Source organism: Eucalyptus grandis, chromosome 8 (genome assembly GCF_016545825.1).
Source record: "Eucalyptus grandis isolate ANBG69807.140 chromosome 8, ASM1654582v1, whole genome shotgun sequence".
NCBI lineage: Eukaryota > Viridiplantae > Streptophyta > Magnoliopsida > Myrtales > Myrtaceae > Eucalyptus > Eucalyptus grandis.
Genome location: NC_052619.1, coordinates 61,677,390 through 61,696,438, shown reverse-complemented (window position 1 = coordinate 61,696,438; position 19,049 = coordinate 61,677,390). Strand labels below are relative to the sequence as shown.

The following is a 19,049-nucleotide window of genomic DNA, read 5'->3' as shown; positions in this document are numbered from 1 at the left end:
TTATCTTATCTGGTCATTTTGAGCTGGGCATAACATTAATAAATGACTGAAAATCTCGTGGTCTCCATGGAGAGATGAGGTTCATTCATGCTCCTTCCGCCGCCTCCACCACCACCACAAGCCGTCTCTCTCTCTCTCTCTCTACACGAGCCCATTCCATCCTTCCGTCACCCAAGAAAATAATATCTCCCTCCTAAAGTTCGCTCCTTTCCTTCCTCTCTCCCCCAAGAAATCCTCTCTCCTCCTCCTCCTCCAACGGCATTGGCTTCCTTCCATGGCCACCGCCGCGACCCTCTTCCTCTTCCAGCCCAGGCTCCCCGGGTCCGGCCGCAAGTCGCCGCCTTGCCTCCCCGGCGCCCGCCGCGTCCGCCTCGGCACCCGCGCTCCGAGCTTCGGCCCCGAATCCGTCCGCGGCCGCCGTGGCGTCGCCGGGTGCTCCGCGCGGCGCGGGGACCCGCCCGCCGCGGCCCCGAGCGGCTCGGGCGCGGAGGATCGTCGGCGGAACCCGCTCGAGGTCGTCCTGAGCGCGGTCGCCCGGGCCCTGGAGTCGCTCAAGAGGCCCGCCGTCGCCGCGATCCTGCTCGGCCTGCTGCTCGCCTACGATCCTAACTCCGCATTGGCCGCCTCCGGCGGGAGGATGGGCGGGAGTTCGTTTTCGTCGTCGCGATCGTCGTCGTCGTCGTCGTCGTCTTCGAGGAGCTATACGACGAGGGCGCCCAGCCCTAGCATTCCGTACTCGGCTCCGTATTACGCGCCCTCGCCGTTTGGTGGAGCCTACGTGGGGCCGGCGGTCGGGGTCGGAGTGGGCGCGGGGTCGAGCTTCTTCTTGATATTTATGGGCTTCGCCGCGTTCCTTCTGGTCTCGGGCTTTCTCTCGGATCGGTCTGAGGGCGGCGTGCTCACCGCGACGGAGAAAACGACTGTGCTCAAGCTGCAGGTACGAGTGGTTGTTTGGTGTTTGTTGAAATGCTTCATGGTTTGCAATCGTCTGCGGCTCTGAGTTTGATTTGGTCCCGCTAACTAGGTGGAGTTTATCTGCTTTAGATGGGGGCAGAATTTAGTCATCAATCATCATTGTTGATGTAGGAGAGAAATGATCGAACGCCTTCGGGGTACTTGTATAGTGGCCTTTGCAATGACTTCAAAGTTACTGTCTGTTTTATTCATATTTTCCTTTATCCCACCCGTCCATCTTCGTTTGGGTTTTTATTTGCAATGGCACCATCATACATGGCAACCGAATTGTTGACATGGTAAGATTAGCAAAGGATGGATGGAATAGACATTGAAGCGAATGTGAATAGTTTGTGCATCACAATTGCTGAAAATTGAAGTGCAAGAGGCCATTCTGCAAATGCACAAAGTGAAGGGGGTCTAGGTTCTATTGCTGATATGATACACATGCATAAATAGCTTTTCTTTGAGAACTGCACTTTGATCATGTTTCTGTGGACTTCTTGATTGTGTGAATCAAGGGTCCTTCTGTTCTTGGGGGATAAAAGTGATTAAGCTTGGAATTACCATGTGTTGTTAGGAGGTGCTTACTAGGAATTTGGATAAATGAGTTGGCAATTTTGGTTAGTCAAGGTGCGAGTAATCAGAGGAATAGTTGGGATTGTCCCTGGATTCCTCGATAGAAGTGCAATTAGATGCTATAAATGCTGGAATTGGAACTAAATTTGGAATATCTGCCATGAGTTGGGTGGTTTCAAATTCAAGACATATGCCTTGTTGTTGAGGCTAAATTGGAATGATCTGTGCAACTTGTGTGGAAGATGTATTTCTTTTTTCTTTCATACGAGTGAAGTGGGCAAAAAGTTGAGGTGTTGTACTTTGGTTGCACAATATTGGTAGTCCACCATCTACTAGCTTCTTAAGGCACTATGAATATTTGTAAATATGGAGTTATATAGTCCTTTTTAGCTTTTGAGTTTCCCTAGATCATTTCGTTCAGGTGGGATTGTTGGGCATGGGAAGGTCACTTCAAAGAGATCTTAATAAGATAGCGGATGTTGCAGATACATCCTCATCTCAGGGTCTTAGCTACGTCCTGACTGGTAAATTTCCTATTCTTCCTCTCTGCCTTTTTCATAAGTGATGCCTTTCCTAACGTCTGCTAGTTTCAAATGAACTCTGAAATGGTAAATTTTTTGAAGTTCTTTTTCCTAATATCTCCATGAAAGTTGTTTGGTAGTTAAGTTGTTTGTTTCCTTACATGTCAATGTGGAACAAATGAGGAAGGGAAGGAATATGGCCATATTGCTAAAGTGTTTGACCAAACAATCAAATGGAGGAAGGGAATGAAATGTAGGGATTAACGTGTCTCTCAATAGTCTTTCATGCTTATCTTGAAATGATGTGGAGAATCTTTTATGTCATCCCGTCAGCATTAGGGAGATTGACAGAACTTTTATTTTCCATTTAGACATTCACATAAGTGTGTCCACATCTGGGCTATGATGGGATCAAGCATCTTATACAAAGCGCTATTCTTTTTGTTTTTTCCCCTCTCTTTGACCAATGATTTTGAATTGGAAAGATTGAGCACTCATGTCTATGCACTTTGATTATTAAATATTATTGAATTGTACTTATTGGCAAATCTTCGTGCAGAGACGACACTTGCTTTACTCCGTCATCCTGATTACTGCATCTCCGGTTATTCATCCGTAAGTTAAATCCATGATCTTCAACTTTCACTGACCTAGAAGTTTTAGTGAATTTCTATTGAGAATGGGAAGTCTTGTAACACATGGAAAATAGTAATTGTGATTATAATCATATTTGGAGGCATCATCAAATGCGATAAATATTTATACCGAGTCAGTAATCAATCCATCCGCTATCACACTTGTGTTTCCCCAGCTAGGATAAGCTTAAGGTTCTAGTTTGTATGCACTCTCTTGTTGGAAGAAGGCCTGTTCTTTATGATAGGATTGTGCAGTTGTGATGCTTAATGCACCAGAACCAATAGTGCTACCTTAGTTGAATTTCCTCTTGAAAAGAAAGAACTAGGGATGATAAGTGTACTATAAACCCTGTACCATAAGCAAAAACATCTACATGATAATCCCAGCTTGACACACAATTGAAGTCTTGCTTATCCTAATTTGCTATATGAGATATTAGAAAATAATTTTTTGATAGGCTTCTTATACTGGGTCTATTCTACTTGGGCATCTAGCTTGTAGCAACTGTGATTCCAATTTCCTGTCTGAGTTTTTTCTTTTATTGATTTCCTTTCAATGTAATGATTTGATGTCTTTACACTAAATTTTTTCTGCGATTGGGTCTTTATTTAGGTGGATGTGAAGCGGAGCATGGAGGATGGGGAGAAGCGTTTCAATCAGCTGTCAATTGAAGAGCGAGGGAAATTTGATGAAGAGACACTTGTTAATGTGAACAACATAAGAAAACAAAGTACCACCAGCCAGAGATCTAGTGGATTTAGTAATGAGTACATAGTGGTAAGTTCCTGAATTGGTGTTTTGATAAAAACCTTGCATTATCCAACTGATCTTTTGTGTATGTCATGATCCTAGCAGTTTTCATTTCCTTGCTGTATTATTTGACCTATAACTTCACCTTCTTATTAGCTGAGTTGATGTAATCAAGAAATCTTTAAGCCTTAGAACTATATAGGTCTGCTATCAGATTTTTCAGTTTATATGCTTTTACAGTCCTTATGTGACAGATTCTATCACAAGTCTGTAAGATTTATAAGATTGATTATTGAGATCTTAGGGGATTTTCCGGACTTGTGGTGATATTGATTTTGGGGAGCTCGTCAAAAAATAATGGATGGCCATTTTGCTGCCATTTCCAGAGTCTACATCCCTGATATTCATTGAATGTTATTATGTTATTGGACTTTGCTTTACCTTGGCTCTGAAAACCAAATTATGAGCATGGCTTATTTTATTTATTTATTTATTTATTTATTATTTTGTTATGGAAGCTTAAAGCCATCCAAAGCCGGTGATGGTTTTTTGTCCGGTCGAAGTTTCATTGCAAAAGCTTGTGGTAGTCACTTAAATGAGATTAGTTGAATCCCACTTACACATTTTCATCACCTCAACGGAGCCTAAGATGTTAAATCTGTATATGCTTCACTGAATCAATCTTTTAGTCAGGAACTATGGGAAGATGTTAAACCTGTATGAGCTTCGGTGAATCTACCTTTTAGTTTAGAACTTTGAATGATCAAGCATCACAAGGCTTGTAGTTTCTAGTTTTTTTTTTTTTTTTTTTTTTTTTTTGTGGTAAGTAAAGAAATTGTAGTTTCTAGTTTTATTGCCTTCCTATATTAAAAACTGCTGTTACCTGCAGTTTGTCCTATAGAGCTTTTTGCATGAGGTTGAGAATTTTAAAAATTAGATTTAAGAGCTAGATGCATGGATTAATTAAAGAGTTGTATTTACTTGGCTCTTACGTTACCATTATCTTTCAGCCCTCTTTTGTCGCTTACAATTTTCTTTCTTGTCAGATAACCATTCTAGTGGCTGCTGAAGGAGTCCATAAATTGCCTTCCATTAATGGTGGTGGAGATCTGAAAGAAGCCTTGCAGAAACTTGGGTCCATTCCCTCTAGCAAAATACTAGTAAGAACGTAGAAATTTCTATGAATATTTACCCTGAGGATCTCTTCATTCGCTTCTGACATCTCTTTGTTGGTCATGCAGGCAGTTGAGGTGTTGTGGACCCCTCAAAATGAAAATGACACACTGTCAGAGAGGGAGCTTCTCGAAGATTACCCATTACTGAGGCCTTTATAAGATATATGATGAGGCTTTTTCAGAGGTATGATCCCAGTCAAAGTTGTATGCTTGGAGTGTTTTGTATAGAATAGGTCCTGTATAGTATACAAAATGAATAGGTTAATACCATTAAATTTTTGTAATCGAGCTGCCAAGGTACAGGCTTTTATTTTCTCCCTACCAGCTCCATGACTTTAATGCCTGTGAGTTGTATCTTCCAAGGCTTGAGCTTATGAGATACAGAATGAAGTTTTTGTATCTTGATTTTCTTGCCAGATGAATGGGATTTCCTGAAGTAGTTAATCAAAACTATTTTGGCATGTCTGCGTCAGAGTAGGACTTTGAAAGAAAAGGACCCTAGAAAAGAATTTTGGTCCTGTTCTTTTTAGTGGAAACAGCCTAATATCATCAAGAATAGGGAAATTACGTGGTGGGGAACATCAAGTACTTGTCATTTGCAAGGAATAGAGACCCATGCCTAACTTTCCCTACCATTCTCGTGCATGTTGTGTACTTCCCCAAGCAATGTCTCCATGCTTTAAGCCTTTGTTGAAGGTTTCGTACTTGTTATGGTTGTGAGCAGTGTCGGTGGATTGCACATCTGGCTTTTCCACCACCTCACTTACATTTCGGGAATGTTGGAGTAGACCTCACTAAGCCATAAACTGATGGCTCCAAAGTCCCATCGTTTCCTTTCCTACTTATCACAATAAATGCGGTGTTTCGAGTCCCCAGAAGCCGTGCGGATTTGTTCTGCATGTTTTTCCCAGCGATTGGAGTGCCCTTTGCCCAAATCAGGTAGAGCCAAAAGCTTCCACTTTGACCTGTCGAGAGTACACGAAGCTCTTTGTTTGGTCTATTTCTAACGTTAAACAAGTTCGATGCCGGAACAAAGTTGCAACTCCGAGGCCTGCAAGAAACGGTCTGCTTTGCCCTGTTCTTCTTTATTTCTTGATGGTACCAGGTCCTCCAAATGTACTGCTAAACAAGAACTGTGGAACCAACCTAATATTTCCCCCTTCCTTTCTTCTGGAAGTTTTTAAACCAGTCTTAATTCAGATGGTTTGAAATGGACAGATCTCTAGGATCCACCATAGGTCATGAGTCATATCAGATCACTTCCCTACCCTCCGCGGAGTAAATCCGGTGTGCCGACCATTACCATCAACTTCTTGAAAAGAAGGACGCGATATACCAACTTTTGACCCGCTGAGGAATTCTTTCATCTCGTCCTTCGGACTGTTATCGTGTTTTAATGAGAACATCCGAAGGTAATGTTAGGCGTATTCGAAAAATCAATTTATAAATTAATATATCCGTGATATGAATAGACTGCAGCTTGATCTTTATACATGTGAGTCATATTTCATACCCAGTGTCAAAAAGTAATAAATATATTGTAATTGTATCAATTCAATTATAAATTTTTATTTTTTGAAAATTCAATCGTAAACTTTTTGTATTTGTGTTTGTTTAGTTAATTTGGCCAATTTTGGCTGGTTGAGGCTAGCATTGTTAACATTGAAATGAATTTATTTTAATAATATTTAAATTTTTTTCTTTTTTCTTTGATTTTCCCCTTCCACCCACCGCCGACCATAGGCAAGGGCTAGGACACCCTCACCAGCATTTGGTGGGGGCTGCCCAGTCGATAGCCTCACCTGGTCTGAATGGAGGGCAAAAACTAAAAAAAGAAAAATTATAAAAAATTTAAAAAATATTAGAATATTATTTTAAAAGGTCCATATTAATGTTGGCGGAACTGGCACAAAAACAAAAAATTTAGAATTAAATTAACAAAAAAAAATTATAACTGAATTGGAAAAAAAAAATTATAACTGAATTGACGCAATGCATCTTAAACGCCCATTTCTTTTTAGACATTTTCTTTACGTACTTAGATCAACTTCATATCACTATCAACAACCCCATAGCAGCACTTAGAAAAAAGGTGGCAATGTCTAATCTCTTTCAATTTTCTTGTTGTTCAATCAGTTCAACCCTACAAGTTGACCTTGCCTGCCACTTTGTCATTGATAATGCTTCTTGCTTTATGTCTATCTTCATCTATCAATTATCATTAACTTCCTAATCCACTCTTTCTAGGAAAAACCATTACAACGTGACTCTTTGAATTCTCCACAAGAGTTCAAATTGTACATGCCATCATGAAGTTTTTGTCCATCTTCTTCTTCTTCTTCTTCTTTTCTTGTTTTGCCTTGTGAACTTTATCAATAACCCCCAAAAATAAAGATAGCCAGCTAATGATCCCAAGAGAATCCACAATATTAGACCAAGTTAACCCAAAATTGAATTCAATATGCCTTTCTGACTTTCTATTATGGGTGCTGGTTCTTCCCCCATGCAACTTGGCCTCCAACTTCATCCCTCTCCGCGGACCACGCGCAATCGCCCCCGCCAGGCCATGACCACGTCAAAAAAACCGGTTAGAAAAGCATCAAGAACGGCCGCACTCAATCATCTTTCTCATATCCCCCAAGACAAACGCCAAAGCTTCAGTTTTCAAAGTTGTTGACCCCAAAAGGAGGAGTTCCCTAGTCTCGTATTGATTGATGACAGCACTCCACGACTTGTCCTGCCAGTGACTTGCAAACGTGTGTTTCCAACACGCGTGCGCGCCTCAAGGTCAAAAACCTAAAGATGAATGCAAGTCTTGCAATGTGGGGGAGGACCGGCCTAACACCCGTAAATCAACTTTTGCCATGTGAGTGCAAGCAGATGGTTAAGATTTTTCATTTTTTTGGGTGCATGGTTATCTGATGCTTTTAATTTGGTGGACCTCCCTATCATGCTCTCTCTCTCTCTCTCTCTCTCTCTCTCTCTCTCTGTGTTCAAAAAGAAGAAAAGCCCACCTCTAAATTATTGGCACGAGGGCTTGTGGTCCCACATAAAGATGGGAAAAAGGCAAATAATTCAGCCGCATCATCACAGCCAGATCCAATGTTCCTCCTCCATGTTCAACTCTCCAACTCATGACAGGCATGGACAGTTACGTGATCAGCTTTGGGGATATTAAGGTACACCATATAATCTTAAAGCTCAGCAATGCTTGGTATACCAGATGGGTCCATAAAATTGGACATAACGGGTGATGCTGGCATGTAGTTATGATTACATGACCATTGTGTGCATGCGAAATGAACAAGGAGACTCTTTGATAGTTCTGCACACTTTAGTAGTAATTCCCTTACCTTGTTCATTGAGAGAACGACCCAAAAACACCCAAGCATAAGACCGACTATGCTGCCTGACCATGCTGCTTAATTTTCGCCCAAGGTTAACAGCAGCATTACACTGGCAACAGAATATGAATCAAACTTTTAAGGCGGGCGAAAGAAATGAATGAGAGCTCCGATATAACCAGGCCAGACATTGCAATAAACTCAGCAAATGGCTAATATAAAGAATTGTGACTCAATAGACATTGTCATTGTTTTTCTAACATCATTACACGCCTGAAAATGGTGGATCCGACAATGGCAGCCTCTCTAGGGATGTATTAGACATGTACAAGAATGAGAAGTGCCTTATGAACCTATATATAAATGGCGTCGGGGAGGGATGTCGTCCTATGGAGCGTGTGTGGAAGCAGTGACATGGTGTAGCAACTCTCAGCAGTGGCCGTTTTTACTTCTCTTGAGGAGTCATCATCCGCCTCACAATTTTGGGCCCTTCGGGTTTCCAAATTGGGGCTAACATCATACCTGCAGTTAGGACCATTTGAAGTCGAATGCTCGTTATAAGCAGGGAGTTGAACTCCATCCTGCAACTGTGTACTTAAAAGTTGAACCAGAGTTGGGGAAACCACATTATTTGTTTTCACTTCCCGGTTAGAGTGAGCTGGAACTTTCAAAGTCTGTCCGAGTTGTAGGTCTTCGAGTCCTCTCAACTGCATCTGATACTTTGCTTTCTGCCATCTTAATTCGCGCTGGACCACATTCTCATAATCATCTGATAGATCACGGCAAAAAGATGGATACGCTGACAATGAGCACGAACCAATCCCTTTCAGAATAGATTCTCTAGCACCAAATGGGACCTTATCTTCTGATTTCATCTCTGAACTAGTTTCCTTTGAAATTGATACATCCAACCTCTCACTCTCTTCATCAGTGTGACTGGGTTCAGAGGGTCCTGCCGAACTGAGTTCACGACTTTCCCGCTGATCCCAGATATCCTGATAATCTGAGCCCTCTGATGTGCTCCACACATTTGGTGCACCCTCTCTCGTGTGATGCTCCGGACCGCCAGCTTGGTAGGTTATCTCCTCGAACCTACCATGCATTGAAGTGCATCCGTTCCTGCAACACTGCATCTGCGTGTTTGTGAACTCAGGGTGATGTGATAAAAATTCCACGAAGGAGCCAGTGGAGGTGCGGTTGGATGCACAGTTCTCACAAAAATTTTGGTTTGCAAACTGTGGCATTTCCTCTATTCCGGGCCCTGGCCTCCACTCTGGAACCAAAGAAGATATCTCCCCATCAATCATATCAGCAATCCTAGTCACGTCTTGGTCGTTTAGATCCAACTCAGCAACCATTTCTGTGGCTACACTTAATGCTGTATCTATTTCGATGTCAAAAGGGAAATATATGTTCCGGATAGGACCTGCCCAGAATAATGCAATATAATGTTTAATTGGTCAGCGGAAAAACGTAAAAGAAAAAAGGCTGAAAAAAAAAATAACAGTTTGACGCGTCTAACCATCTTTGTCTGCAATTCTGAGTCTTAAAAATATGCTCCCGTCTTCTTTTCTCTTGCCCTTTATGCTAATATCAACATTTGCAGGATGATCATCGTCATGGCACTCGAAGAGTTCCATTCCGCTGGATTCAAGCTCAGCTGGGTGATAACCCCATTGATTTGCAGGTGTATAACCATAACCATTACAATATCCATTACCGTACGATCCATCGCTGCAAGGCAGGTATGGTTCCCTCAACATAGGACCCATCTCATCAACTTCTCTTCCGTAATCCAGTGATCTCAAATCTGATTCACGTTCATTGATTCGAAGAAAAGGGTCATCCAAAAGCTCCCTAGCAGAAAGTCTAAGAGATACCGTAGCTAAGCATTTCTCAACAAACTGTCGCACTTCTGGATCCTTCACTTTATACAAAGCATCTGGCTTTTTTCCCTAAAGTAAAGACATTTAACATTCATTATTGAATCTACTTTTCCACAAAACACTCAAAAGTAAAAGGCATGATGATGAAATTAAGTGAGAAAGATCGATCTCTTACGGAGATAACTTTCTTGTAGATCTGAGCAGGGTGCGTGCATTCACTATATGGGTACTCAAACGTGACCATTTCCAATACGCACATCCCAAATGAGTATATGTCCACTAATTCATTGTAAGCCTCTTCATAAATTTCTGGAGCCATAAATTCTGGTGTCCCTGAGATATTCACCTCAAACATAAGAACTGACAATTTCTTCAACCACAAACCTAGATAATCGTCGACCAAGAAAACTCCAGAACAACAGATATTCCCTCTTTCTTATTGATAAATTGACTCGTGGCAGCTATCGACTATATGTACACGGCAGATGGAATATTAGGATGTACCTACACAATGATCGGCATGAGATTTCCGTAGAATCGCTGCTAAACCAAGATCTCCAATCTTCACTTCTCCTTGGTTTCCATTGACAAAAATGTTGTCACATTTGAGATCCCTGTGGATCACCGGTGGGTCGTGGTTGTGAAGATAGAGAAGTCCCTTCAAGATCTGTCTGCACCAATGCTTCACTGCCCTAATGTTAACTCTCCTATGCTTCAACCTGTACCTGTATTGTGTTTGGGAAAAAATAAACCAAAAAAAAAAAAAATCAATTGGGGATCTGGAAAAGCCTTTCCAGAGAAATCACCAGAATCCCACGAGATACTCACTGCCTAAGGGTCCCAGAAGTGAACATTTCAGTAACAAAGTTGATGTTCCTATTGGCAGTGTCAACCCAAGAAGTGTAGAACTTCATTATGTTCTTGTGCTTCAGCGTCTTCAGGAGATGGATTTCACAGTAGAGCCTCTCGAGATCTTCAGGACTCTGCAAGAAGTCATAGAGCTTGACCTGATTCCAAGCCACCTCTATGCCTTTATACTCGTCGAATGCTCTATAACTGCGTCAGAAAAGGGTGAGAAAAATCACTAATTTCCCAAACCAATCCTCAATCTAACAATGACCCATTTGTGGGAGCTCAGAGAAGAACCTTCAAAAAGCAAAATTTCCCAGAACCCAAAATGAAATGGACGGTTTCCGAACAAAAAGGTTGAAAATATGAAGGAAACACGAAATGGGTCATTCAGAAAGTTTGAAAATACATACACTGTCTTTGAAGCTCCTTTACCGAGGATCTCATTGTACTGCAACAAAGCAAGAAGAAACTCAAATCAATCTCCCAATCCAGACGATTAAAAACACAGATTCGGATTCAACAGGCGCGAGGGAGCGAATTGGGAGTACCCTGCCATATCTTCCGGTGGGATCAACTTCTACAAACTCAGAAGGGTCTGGTTCGGTTTGCGAGAGACCATTCATCCTCCAACCTCCGAAGTCCAAGGCGTCTCCTTTTTTGTGCTGGCAGCTGCCCGTCCTTGAAGCTCCCTTCCTAATCTTCCTGACTCGCCGAGGATGTGCACTGGAAAGGCCGTTTATCATGCACAAATTATTGCTCTCCACCAACTTTTGGTCAGAGAGAGAGAGACAGAGAGAGGGTGTAGCTATTTGAGAGAGTTTAGGCGAGAGAGCTGGAGAGCGCATGTACTTTTCATTTTTCACAAGTTCATTAATGTCTAATTTATGAAGTAAGACATGGAGAAGCCAAACAACACCCGTCCCAAGCCAACGCCATGAACAGGAAAGGGAACATGACAAATGGATTTGGCTCATCTTGACCGACTCCAGGTGGTCGTTTTCTCCTTTTTTCCGGTCTGCTCGGCACATTACGCCTCTTCCGACTCTCCTTCGCAGAAGATTTCGCCAGCAATGGAAAAAAAAACGAAAAAAGTTGTGTATTTTCTACTTTGTACCGGAACTAGAGTTTTAATACCACCAGGTGAATGAAGGGCTAGACAAAATTCACACAGACTGATGCATGGTGTGATTCTCATGGACTCCAGCTTTTTCCTTTTTTTGGCATACGACTACCGTTTGTGTTGTTTTTTCCGAATAGATATGATTAGTTTTGACTAATGATACATTGGTTCAATTTCACACATCAGACGAGGGTTATGACCAGAGCCGAAACTTGAACTTTCTAAACCAACCTCATGGAATTTGTAGTCGATCATTTAGACAGGTTTTGGCGAAGATATACTATACTCGAATCTAAATTTTCTCTGTCCTGTAGTTCCAAATTAGGTATTGAGGAGATGCAGTGAAAACAGAAGAAAAATGTCAAGTGATCGAATCTGAATTGTGATGGTGGTTGCAAAATGAGTTCATCCGAGAATCTCATTTTCTGATCAACGCCAGTTACATTAAAAAGAGGGGGAAGACGAAAAAGTTGAATTCTTTCTTGTGTAACGTTTCGTTATAAATTACAAAAGGTGCATCGAGGATTCCATGCTGAGTTTTCCATGTACCCGTCCAAAGCAGGCCGAGAAATATATATTTTTAAGACGTGCGATCAGCAGTGGCAATTTTGAAATCTGGCTGTTCTTTTGTCTCTTCATTATGGGGGCGGCCATTGCCATGGCTTGAATTGAGCTTTTTGCTAATTCAGGGTTTTCTTGTAGAAAGCTTACGCTGAGCTGGTGGGTCGACAGCTAATTATAATTGGGGACAAGAACCTTAATCTGATTCATTATGTTGGATTTAATTTTGCTCCTAATAACAATAAGTTAAATTGAGTTAGCAAAAGTTACCGAGGGTTGCCTCGGTGGCTATCTTTCCCACAAGAGAAATGGGAGATGGAAGGTTTGATTTCTCATCTTCTGAAGAGGATAGTAGTTCAATTAAGACAAACAAAAGAAAAATCTCAAGAGATTAAAAACTTGGGTAACTCATATTAATGCTGGCATTTGACTAGTTGCCTGATTAGTTTTGTATAAAGATCCCACATATCTAAATTTTCTCTGAAAATATAAAGTACAGATGGAATCAAACTATGCACCAGAGAGCGCACCCCCTTGAAATTGGTACATGAGGGAGTAGATTCTATACGCTTGAATTTCTCTTTCTTAAAAAGAATGGTGGCGTGATATGTGCATACTAATGCAAAGTAATGCGTGTTAGTGCATTATAGGCACAACCGGTACATCAACGTCACTTTGGTTCGGTGCTTTTGGATATTTCTCAAAATATGACGTCGGTGATGATGCAAATCGTTCAGGTCGGCTCTAATTACATTGTTTCAATATCGTCCATTGAATAAAGGGGTGGGGGTTCTTATCAGAGAAACGGCGGCTAATTTGTTTAATCAATTTTAAATCTATTATACGAATGTCAAGTTAGTCAAAATTTCTTCCAATTTTCCCAACAAGTCCTAAAACCTTTTGCGAAAGTCCAATATAGTCCTTCCAGCTAATTTTTATGAAAAATCATCAATGTGGATGAGTGTTGTATAAGACGGATGGTAATGATTGGGACTCGTCATGATTTAGATTATACGTACCAATCAAATGGACTTTGATTAAGAGAAAACATAACTCTTGATTAAGATAAGATGTGACTCTTAATTAAAAGAAGACATGACTCTTGGTTATGAAAAGGGGTGACTCTTTGTCCTAAAAAAAGGTTATCAATAATTATGAAATGAAGTTATTCTTGACATTAAGAATGGAGATGATTGGAGATAAAATATCTATTTCCAAAAGAAGTGTTAATTAGTTGTCATCAATAGAGATCGATTCATATATTACTTATAATAATCACATGTGTCCATAAATGTTTCTTCTTTAGAACTATCTCTTCTTCTCTTTTCATATATGCAAATTTAACATCTTCAAAATGAAATTTCAAGAGAGAATTTAAGTAATTAATAAACTCATTTCTCTATGATTTTGATATATGTATCGTAGATATGTTTATTTTAAACTCGACAATAATAATAATATGGATAAATAATATCTTAAAGATAGCAATTGCTCTCAGGGATCAAAGTATTAAGGATCTATTACTATTTTTCTATCTTCATTTGCAATCAAATTTTCCCTATCACCTTACACGTATTAAAAAGCTTACCCAGCATATCTATAGAATCTCTCTCTTTGAAGATTTTTTAGTACTTTTGGACCGATCCCCACAAGCACGACCCCTCTTTTCTCCTCTTAAAAGTTGGTGTGTCGGGTGATTGTAGAGCTGGAAATGGACAGGATAGGGAGGGGCTCGCAGCGTGTGTAGTCGGGCACACATGCATGGACGTACGTACGCAATGGGGATTGGATTTGTACCCATCCATGTACCCTCACGCCCTGAACTCAACACGTGGGCTCGTCAACTTGGCATCTGCACTTGCTGGCCTCTTTAAGGGACATGAAGATCCCCTCGATTTGACGACACCAGGATTCGATGGTGGCTCTTCCGAAAGGAGATGTTCGGGGTGCTCCTTTTTAGCTCCAATTATTGCATGTGAAGCGTCGCCAGGATGCATGCGTTGGTGGACTTAGAATGGACGTGAAATGAAATGTCGTGACTCTGAAACGTTCGAAATCTCTCTCTCTCTCTCTCTAATTTGGGGGGCGTCGAGAGATTTTACACTCGTGTATGGTCATAATATCTAGATATATAATCGATCATGCCCCCAATCCCATGAACTCGGTGGGTTTATAGTTATGTCCTACAAATTCCATCACTATATGTAGATATTATTATTGTCAATATTTTGATTACACACGTTAAATGCGAGTGCTATCTTAAATTTCTCTAGGAAAATTATTTAAAAAGTTAAAAATTTATTACACTTTTACTAATTCAATTCTAAATTTTTTAATCGTATCACTTGAGTTTGAAATATTTTCATATTTTACCAATTAAGCCTATTCAACTAAGTTTAGCAAGAAATTTACTGACATGAACATTGGCCGTCCTACTGACCATCCTAAGTAGCATGATTGGCAAGGCTTAACGACCGGCTAGAGGCAACGTCTAGTGAGGTCGACCTAGCTAGCCTTCAGTGAGCCTTGCTTGCCTAGGTGAGGCTCGACCTCACCAAATCTAATAAGGGTCGAGCCTTGCTAGTGGTGAGGCAAGGCTAATCTTGCCCAGTGATGGCAAGGTCAAGCCTTGCTAGGGGTGAGTGAGGCTCACCGTTGCTAGTGGCCAACCCCTGGGGGGAGGGGGGGAGGAGCTTCGCTAGAGGTTGGCAAGGTTGACCTCATTGGCCCTCGCCTTTGGCCGGCCATCAAGGCCTTGCGACTACCTAGAGAGGAAGAATGGAAGGAAAAAGTAAGAAAAATTATATAAAAAAAAAATGACGAGATACTAAATTATTATTAAAAATTGTTCACGTCAATGTTAACCATATCATGTGAGACGTATGGCATTCGTGTTAGTAATTTTTAGTCAAAATTACTGAATGACTTAACTAGCAAAATGTGAAATGTATATGATTCAATTAGTACAATTGAAATGTTTATGATCAAATTAATAGATGTACAATAGGTTTATAATTATTTGAACAATTTCCCCAATTTCCTCATGCCTATGATCTAGGAGCGAGGACGGGCATATACATACGGGCTGTGTAGCTAATGTGCAATATCTCGAGTGATTTCCAACGCAAAAGCGTGCACGCATACTTGTCAAGAGAGAGATGATTTCGATTCGATTCGGCTCTAAATATCAAATATAACTCAAGAAAAAAGCACTAAGACTTCTAAAGTTACACATTACACCAAGCGCCCTTCATGCATTTCACCGGATATCTTTCTTGAATCTCATACCAGAAGCAATCTCTCACATCCAGACACTTGCACACGCACTTGCGGAATATTCCGCCTTTGACTCGTGCATGCACTTTCTCCCCACCTCTCTCCCAAGCAACCCTCCAAACGAGACTGTACATATATAAAATATGCATTCACCAAAGCTGTAAAGCGATCATCATTATCTCGCAAAAATTTACTTTAGTTTCGTTCAGCAACGCCGCTCTTCTTTTATAATATGGACACATCTCTCGTCGTTATCACGAGACCATGTCCACTTTTATCGCGATGTCCCTCGGTTTATGCAAAAGCTTTATTAATTGGAAACAGATCATCTCGTAAAAAGACGTTAAAAAGCAGATACTACTTGCAGAGGTTTCTGGTTTTGACCCGTCATCCGCTGGTTTCCGTAAGATGTCGTACGAGTTCGGTAGGACGGTACGAAAACCTTAAAACCCGAGGAAAGTGCTTGAAATCCTCTCGTTTCGGTAGCTTCGTATTTTAATGAAGATGAAAACGAGACATGCGATTCCGTAGGCTTGATATGCGCGTGATGGCGAAATTACACCAGAAGTTTGATTAAAAGAGTAGAAAGAAGATCGGGGGTTTCTGGTAGGGATTGTCTTGTTCCTGGAGCCAATGGAAGGAAGGCGTGACTGTTCTGTGATGGTGAAACGCTCTATGAATAAGATTGGTTGATTAATTTTTTCGTCTGCGTAGTGTGAAAGCTGACAAGGAACGCGTGCGTCGATCCAAAGTTGACCATCAGTTGTCCGATGATTTTTTTCACTTTCTGATGCACGTAGTTATCTTGAAGGCAGCCGGTGTAAAGAGGAGAAGCTGGCATGTTGGGTTAGTTCCGTTCGTGTAGGCCATGCATGAAATCTTTCACCAATTGAATGCTTCCATTTTCGTGAAGGTATAGAGATCTTCTTGACGAATCTAGAATAGGGTCTTCTGCTTGAGGATTGAAACTACCTGCGATGAACTTGATAAGATTAATGGTGATTTCCCGTGAGGTTCGCCCTCGATGAAGAGAAAAATGCAGGGATTATTGTTAGGAACCCATGAAGCATGCTGGGAAGAGACATTACAGCTCTAGAATTGATAGAGCCTTTCTTGCTGCTAATGAGGTCTTCCAAACTGGAGTTAGGATGACGATCAATGGTAAGGTTAGTTTACCCTGAAGTGACAATATGATGGGTACACCCACCTCTCTGCCGTCCTATAATTGGCCCTTTAACCGAGGAAGAAAGCATGTTCGGTAGAAGCCAAAGAATCAAGTTCATTGGTGATCGAAATTTTTGTGTCAAAAGTAACATGTCAAGAGAGGATGTGACTGTTCGTTCAAAAAAAAAAGAAAAAGAAAGGATGTGACTGTGAATAAGTTTCTTGTGTCAGAAAATTCTATGGACATGTGGACCAAGTTCATTCCTCTAGACAAGTTCAAACTCAACTTGGGTTTAATGGACATATGGATGAGGAGATGCGTAGGAAAGTCTCAAGGAAAGTCTCAGATGGAGATAATTTTTTAAACTCTATATCTTCGACGGCACTCGCAATGGAGAACCGTGGGAGAAATAAAAGCAGGGAAAAATTCAGCGAGCATGATAGGTCACATTCAATGGAGGAAATATCCAATGGTTTATTAGCACCACATCACCCGCTGTGGTGGCATATATTATTTTCGCTCATATCCACTAATATATTGACATATGTCCATCAATTCATGTAAGCAGTTGATGTGGAATCTAAATAAAAATTTAAACATCTCTTCATCCCTTTCTTCTTCCTCCTTAGTCCATGGCTGTCGGACCACGAGTGGAGTCACCGGTGTCGTGACCAAGCTAACCACTACTACATCCAAGCGAGCATGGTTGGCTCCCTTTGTTTTCCCCATCTCAAGATCTGGCTTTCCATGGCTTGAAATCATTCACACTCGTACATGGCCATCGTCGGCATCATTCACCCCTAGTCGAATGCTTTTAGGCCTCGTCTCTGTCATTCATCGATGGCCGACCATAACCTGACCGGAAAGGACGATAGATCTCGATATTTGAGCTTTGTCCATGCCTCTGAGATCTCGACCTCACCGTCGCCATGGCCAACCATGAGTCGATTGCAAGAAGACAACTTCTTTGTTTTTTTTCCTTGATATTTGAGATCTGTCCATGGCCTTCGAGATCTCAACCTCGCCCATTGCCATTGAAGAGATCAGATTTGGAGACATGATTCCAGTTCAAATTTGGATGAAAAACAACTGCAAGCCGCCATGACAACGAAGGGCTAGGTTGGCCGTCGATGGGCTTGACCAAGAGTCGACTACAAGGGGCGACAGAGTCGGCCACGAGCAACAATGGTGGAAGATGGAGGCGAGCAAGAGCACAACAAAGGGGAAGCATCCATGGGTGAACATATGGTAGATTTTTTTTTTTTACTTTTATTCCACATTAGTAGACATGTGTCGATTTTCTATTAGATTTGAGTAAAAACACATGCCACCTCAATAGCTAAGGTGGTACCAACAAACCACTAAAATATTTCCTCCATTCAAGGGGAAAGAGATAGGTTACAAAAGATGAGTGTTGGTTTTGTCACCAAATCGAATACCGAAGGTTTCAATGTGAAGCATACGAAAAAGAAGTGGCAAAATGAGAATCAAGGAGCTAATGTGGTTGGCTATGAACCTTTGCTAGAGAACTTGTGTTTGCAAGTTTTGACTTGACGACTGACAAGTGGTTCATTGATTTTGGTGCTTCTTTCCATTGTACCTTGCAAAGAGACATATTTGATAATTATGTTGATGGAGATTTCGGGCAAGTCGTTGTGAGAAATGGCCATATGTTTTCGATTATTGGAAAAAGGAATTGTGATTGTGAATATCTCAAGTGGAGGACATATAGTTTTGTATGAAACCAAACATATTCCATAATTAAAAAAAAAAAAAAAAAATCTGATTTCAACCAGTGAACTTGACCAAGAAGGTTTGATAACAACTTTTAGATACGAAGAGTGGAAGATAACATCAGAAGTAAGAGTAGTAACAAAGGAAAAACGTACGGATATACTTTACCTTATCCAATGAGGCAATGTCAATAATATGGTTGCAACTATAGTGGCTACAGGTAATTTATCTATTCTTTGGCATTATTATTTGGGATTTCTTAGTGAAAATGATGTAACGCAGTTACATTTAAGGAAATTACTTTCAGTTTTGCAAAAAATTGAGTTGGATTTATATGAGAGTTGTATTTATGAAAATTAGAAAACAGTCAGTTTTCAATTGAAGAGGCGATAGAATAAAGACCGAAAGCTAGAGTTAGTTCATACTAATGCATGAGGACGGCTCAGGAACTCTCTTATGGTGTTTAGAGATATTTTGTCACCTTCATCGATGATGC

At 40.9% G+C, this 19,049-nt stretch overlaps 2 protein-coding genes across 3 annotated transcripts; one reads left to right on the top strand and one right to left on the bottom strand.

The window, feature by feature from the left end:
- Positions 1–79: 79 nt before the first annotated feature.
- On the top strand, positions 80–5,065 carry LOC104415465. The gene is made up of 6 exons (XM_010026759.3): positions 80–937; positions 1,955–2,057; positions 2,614–2,669; positions 3,303–3,467; positions 4,487–4,600; positions 4,682–5,065. Exons 1-6 carry the CDS (start codon positions 275–277, stop codon positions 4,772–4,774), a joined length of 1,194 nt encoding a protein of 397 aa, XP_010025061.3. The 5' UTR covers positions 80–274; the 3' UTR covers positions 4,775–5,065.
- Positions 5,066–8,120: 3,055 nt separating this feature from the next.
- LOC104415464 (probable serine/threonine-protein kinase WNK9) lies at positions 8,121–11,560 on the bottom strand. Of its 2 annotated transcripts, XM_010026758.3 has the most exons (7): positions 11,246–11,560; positions 11,108–11,145; positions 10,674–10,901; positions 10,350–10,570; positions 10,021–10,178; positions 9,482–9,914; positions 8,121–9,385 (listed from the first exon to the last, which is right to left on the bottom strand). In XM_010026758.3, exons 1-7 carry the CDS (start codon positions 11,540–11,542, stop codon positions 8,313–8,315), a joined length of 2,448 nt encoding a protein of 815 aa, XP_010025060.2. In that variant the 5' UTR covers positions 11,543–11,560; the 3' UTR covers positions 8,121–8,312. The 2 variants fall into 2 exon arrangements, with proteins under 2 accessions (XP_010025060.2, XP_039156637.1); XM_039300703.1 differs by lacking the exons at positions 10,674–10,901; positions 11,108–11,145; positions 11,246–11,560 and having other exon boundaries at positions 10,354–10,496.
- Between the last annotated feature and the right edge of the window lie 7,489 nt (positions 11,561–19,049).

Bases quoted from the DNA above. Each gene is read 5' to 3' on its own strand.
- LOC104415465 (XM_010026759.3), top strand. From the start codon at position 275: ATGGCCACCGCCGCGACCCTCTTCCTCTTCCAGCCCAGGCTCCCCGGG. The intron at 938-1,954 runs GTACGAGTGGTT...CATTTCGTTCAG, and splicing joins CGACTGTGCTCAAGCTGCAG to GTGGGATTGTTGGGCATGGG. The intron at 2,058-2,613 runs GTAAATTTCCTA...ATCTTCGTGCAG, and splicing joins TCTTAGCTACGTCCTGACTG to AGACGACACTTGCTTTACTC.
- LOC104415464 (XM_010026758.3), bottom strand. From the start codon at position 11,542: ATGCGCTCTCCAGCTCTCTCGCCTAAACTCTCTCAAATAGCTACACCC. The intron at 10,902-11,107 runs GTATGTATTTTC...TTTCTGACGCAG, and splicing joins AAAGGAGCTTCAAAGACAGT to TTATAGAGCATTCGACGAGT. The intron at 9,915-10,020 runs GTAAGAGATCGA...TCTTTACTTTAG, and splicing joins TCTACAAGAAAGTTATCTCC to GGAAAAAAGCCAGATGCTTT.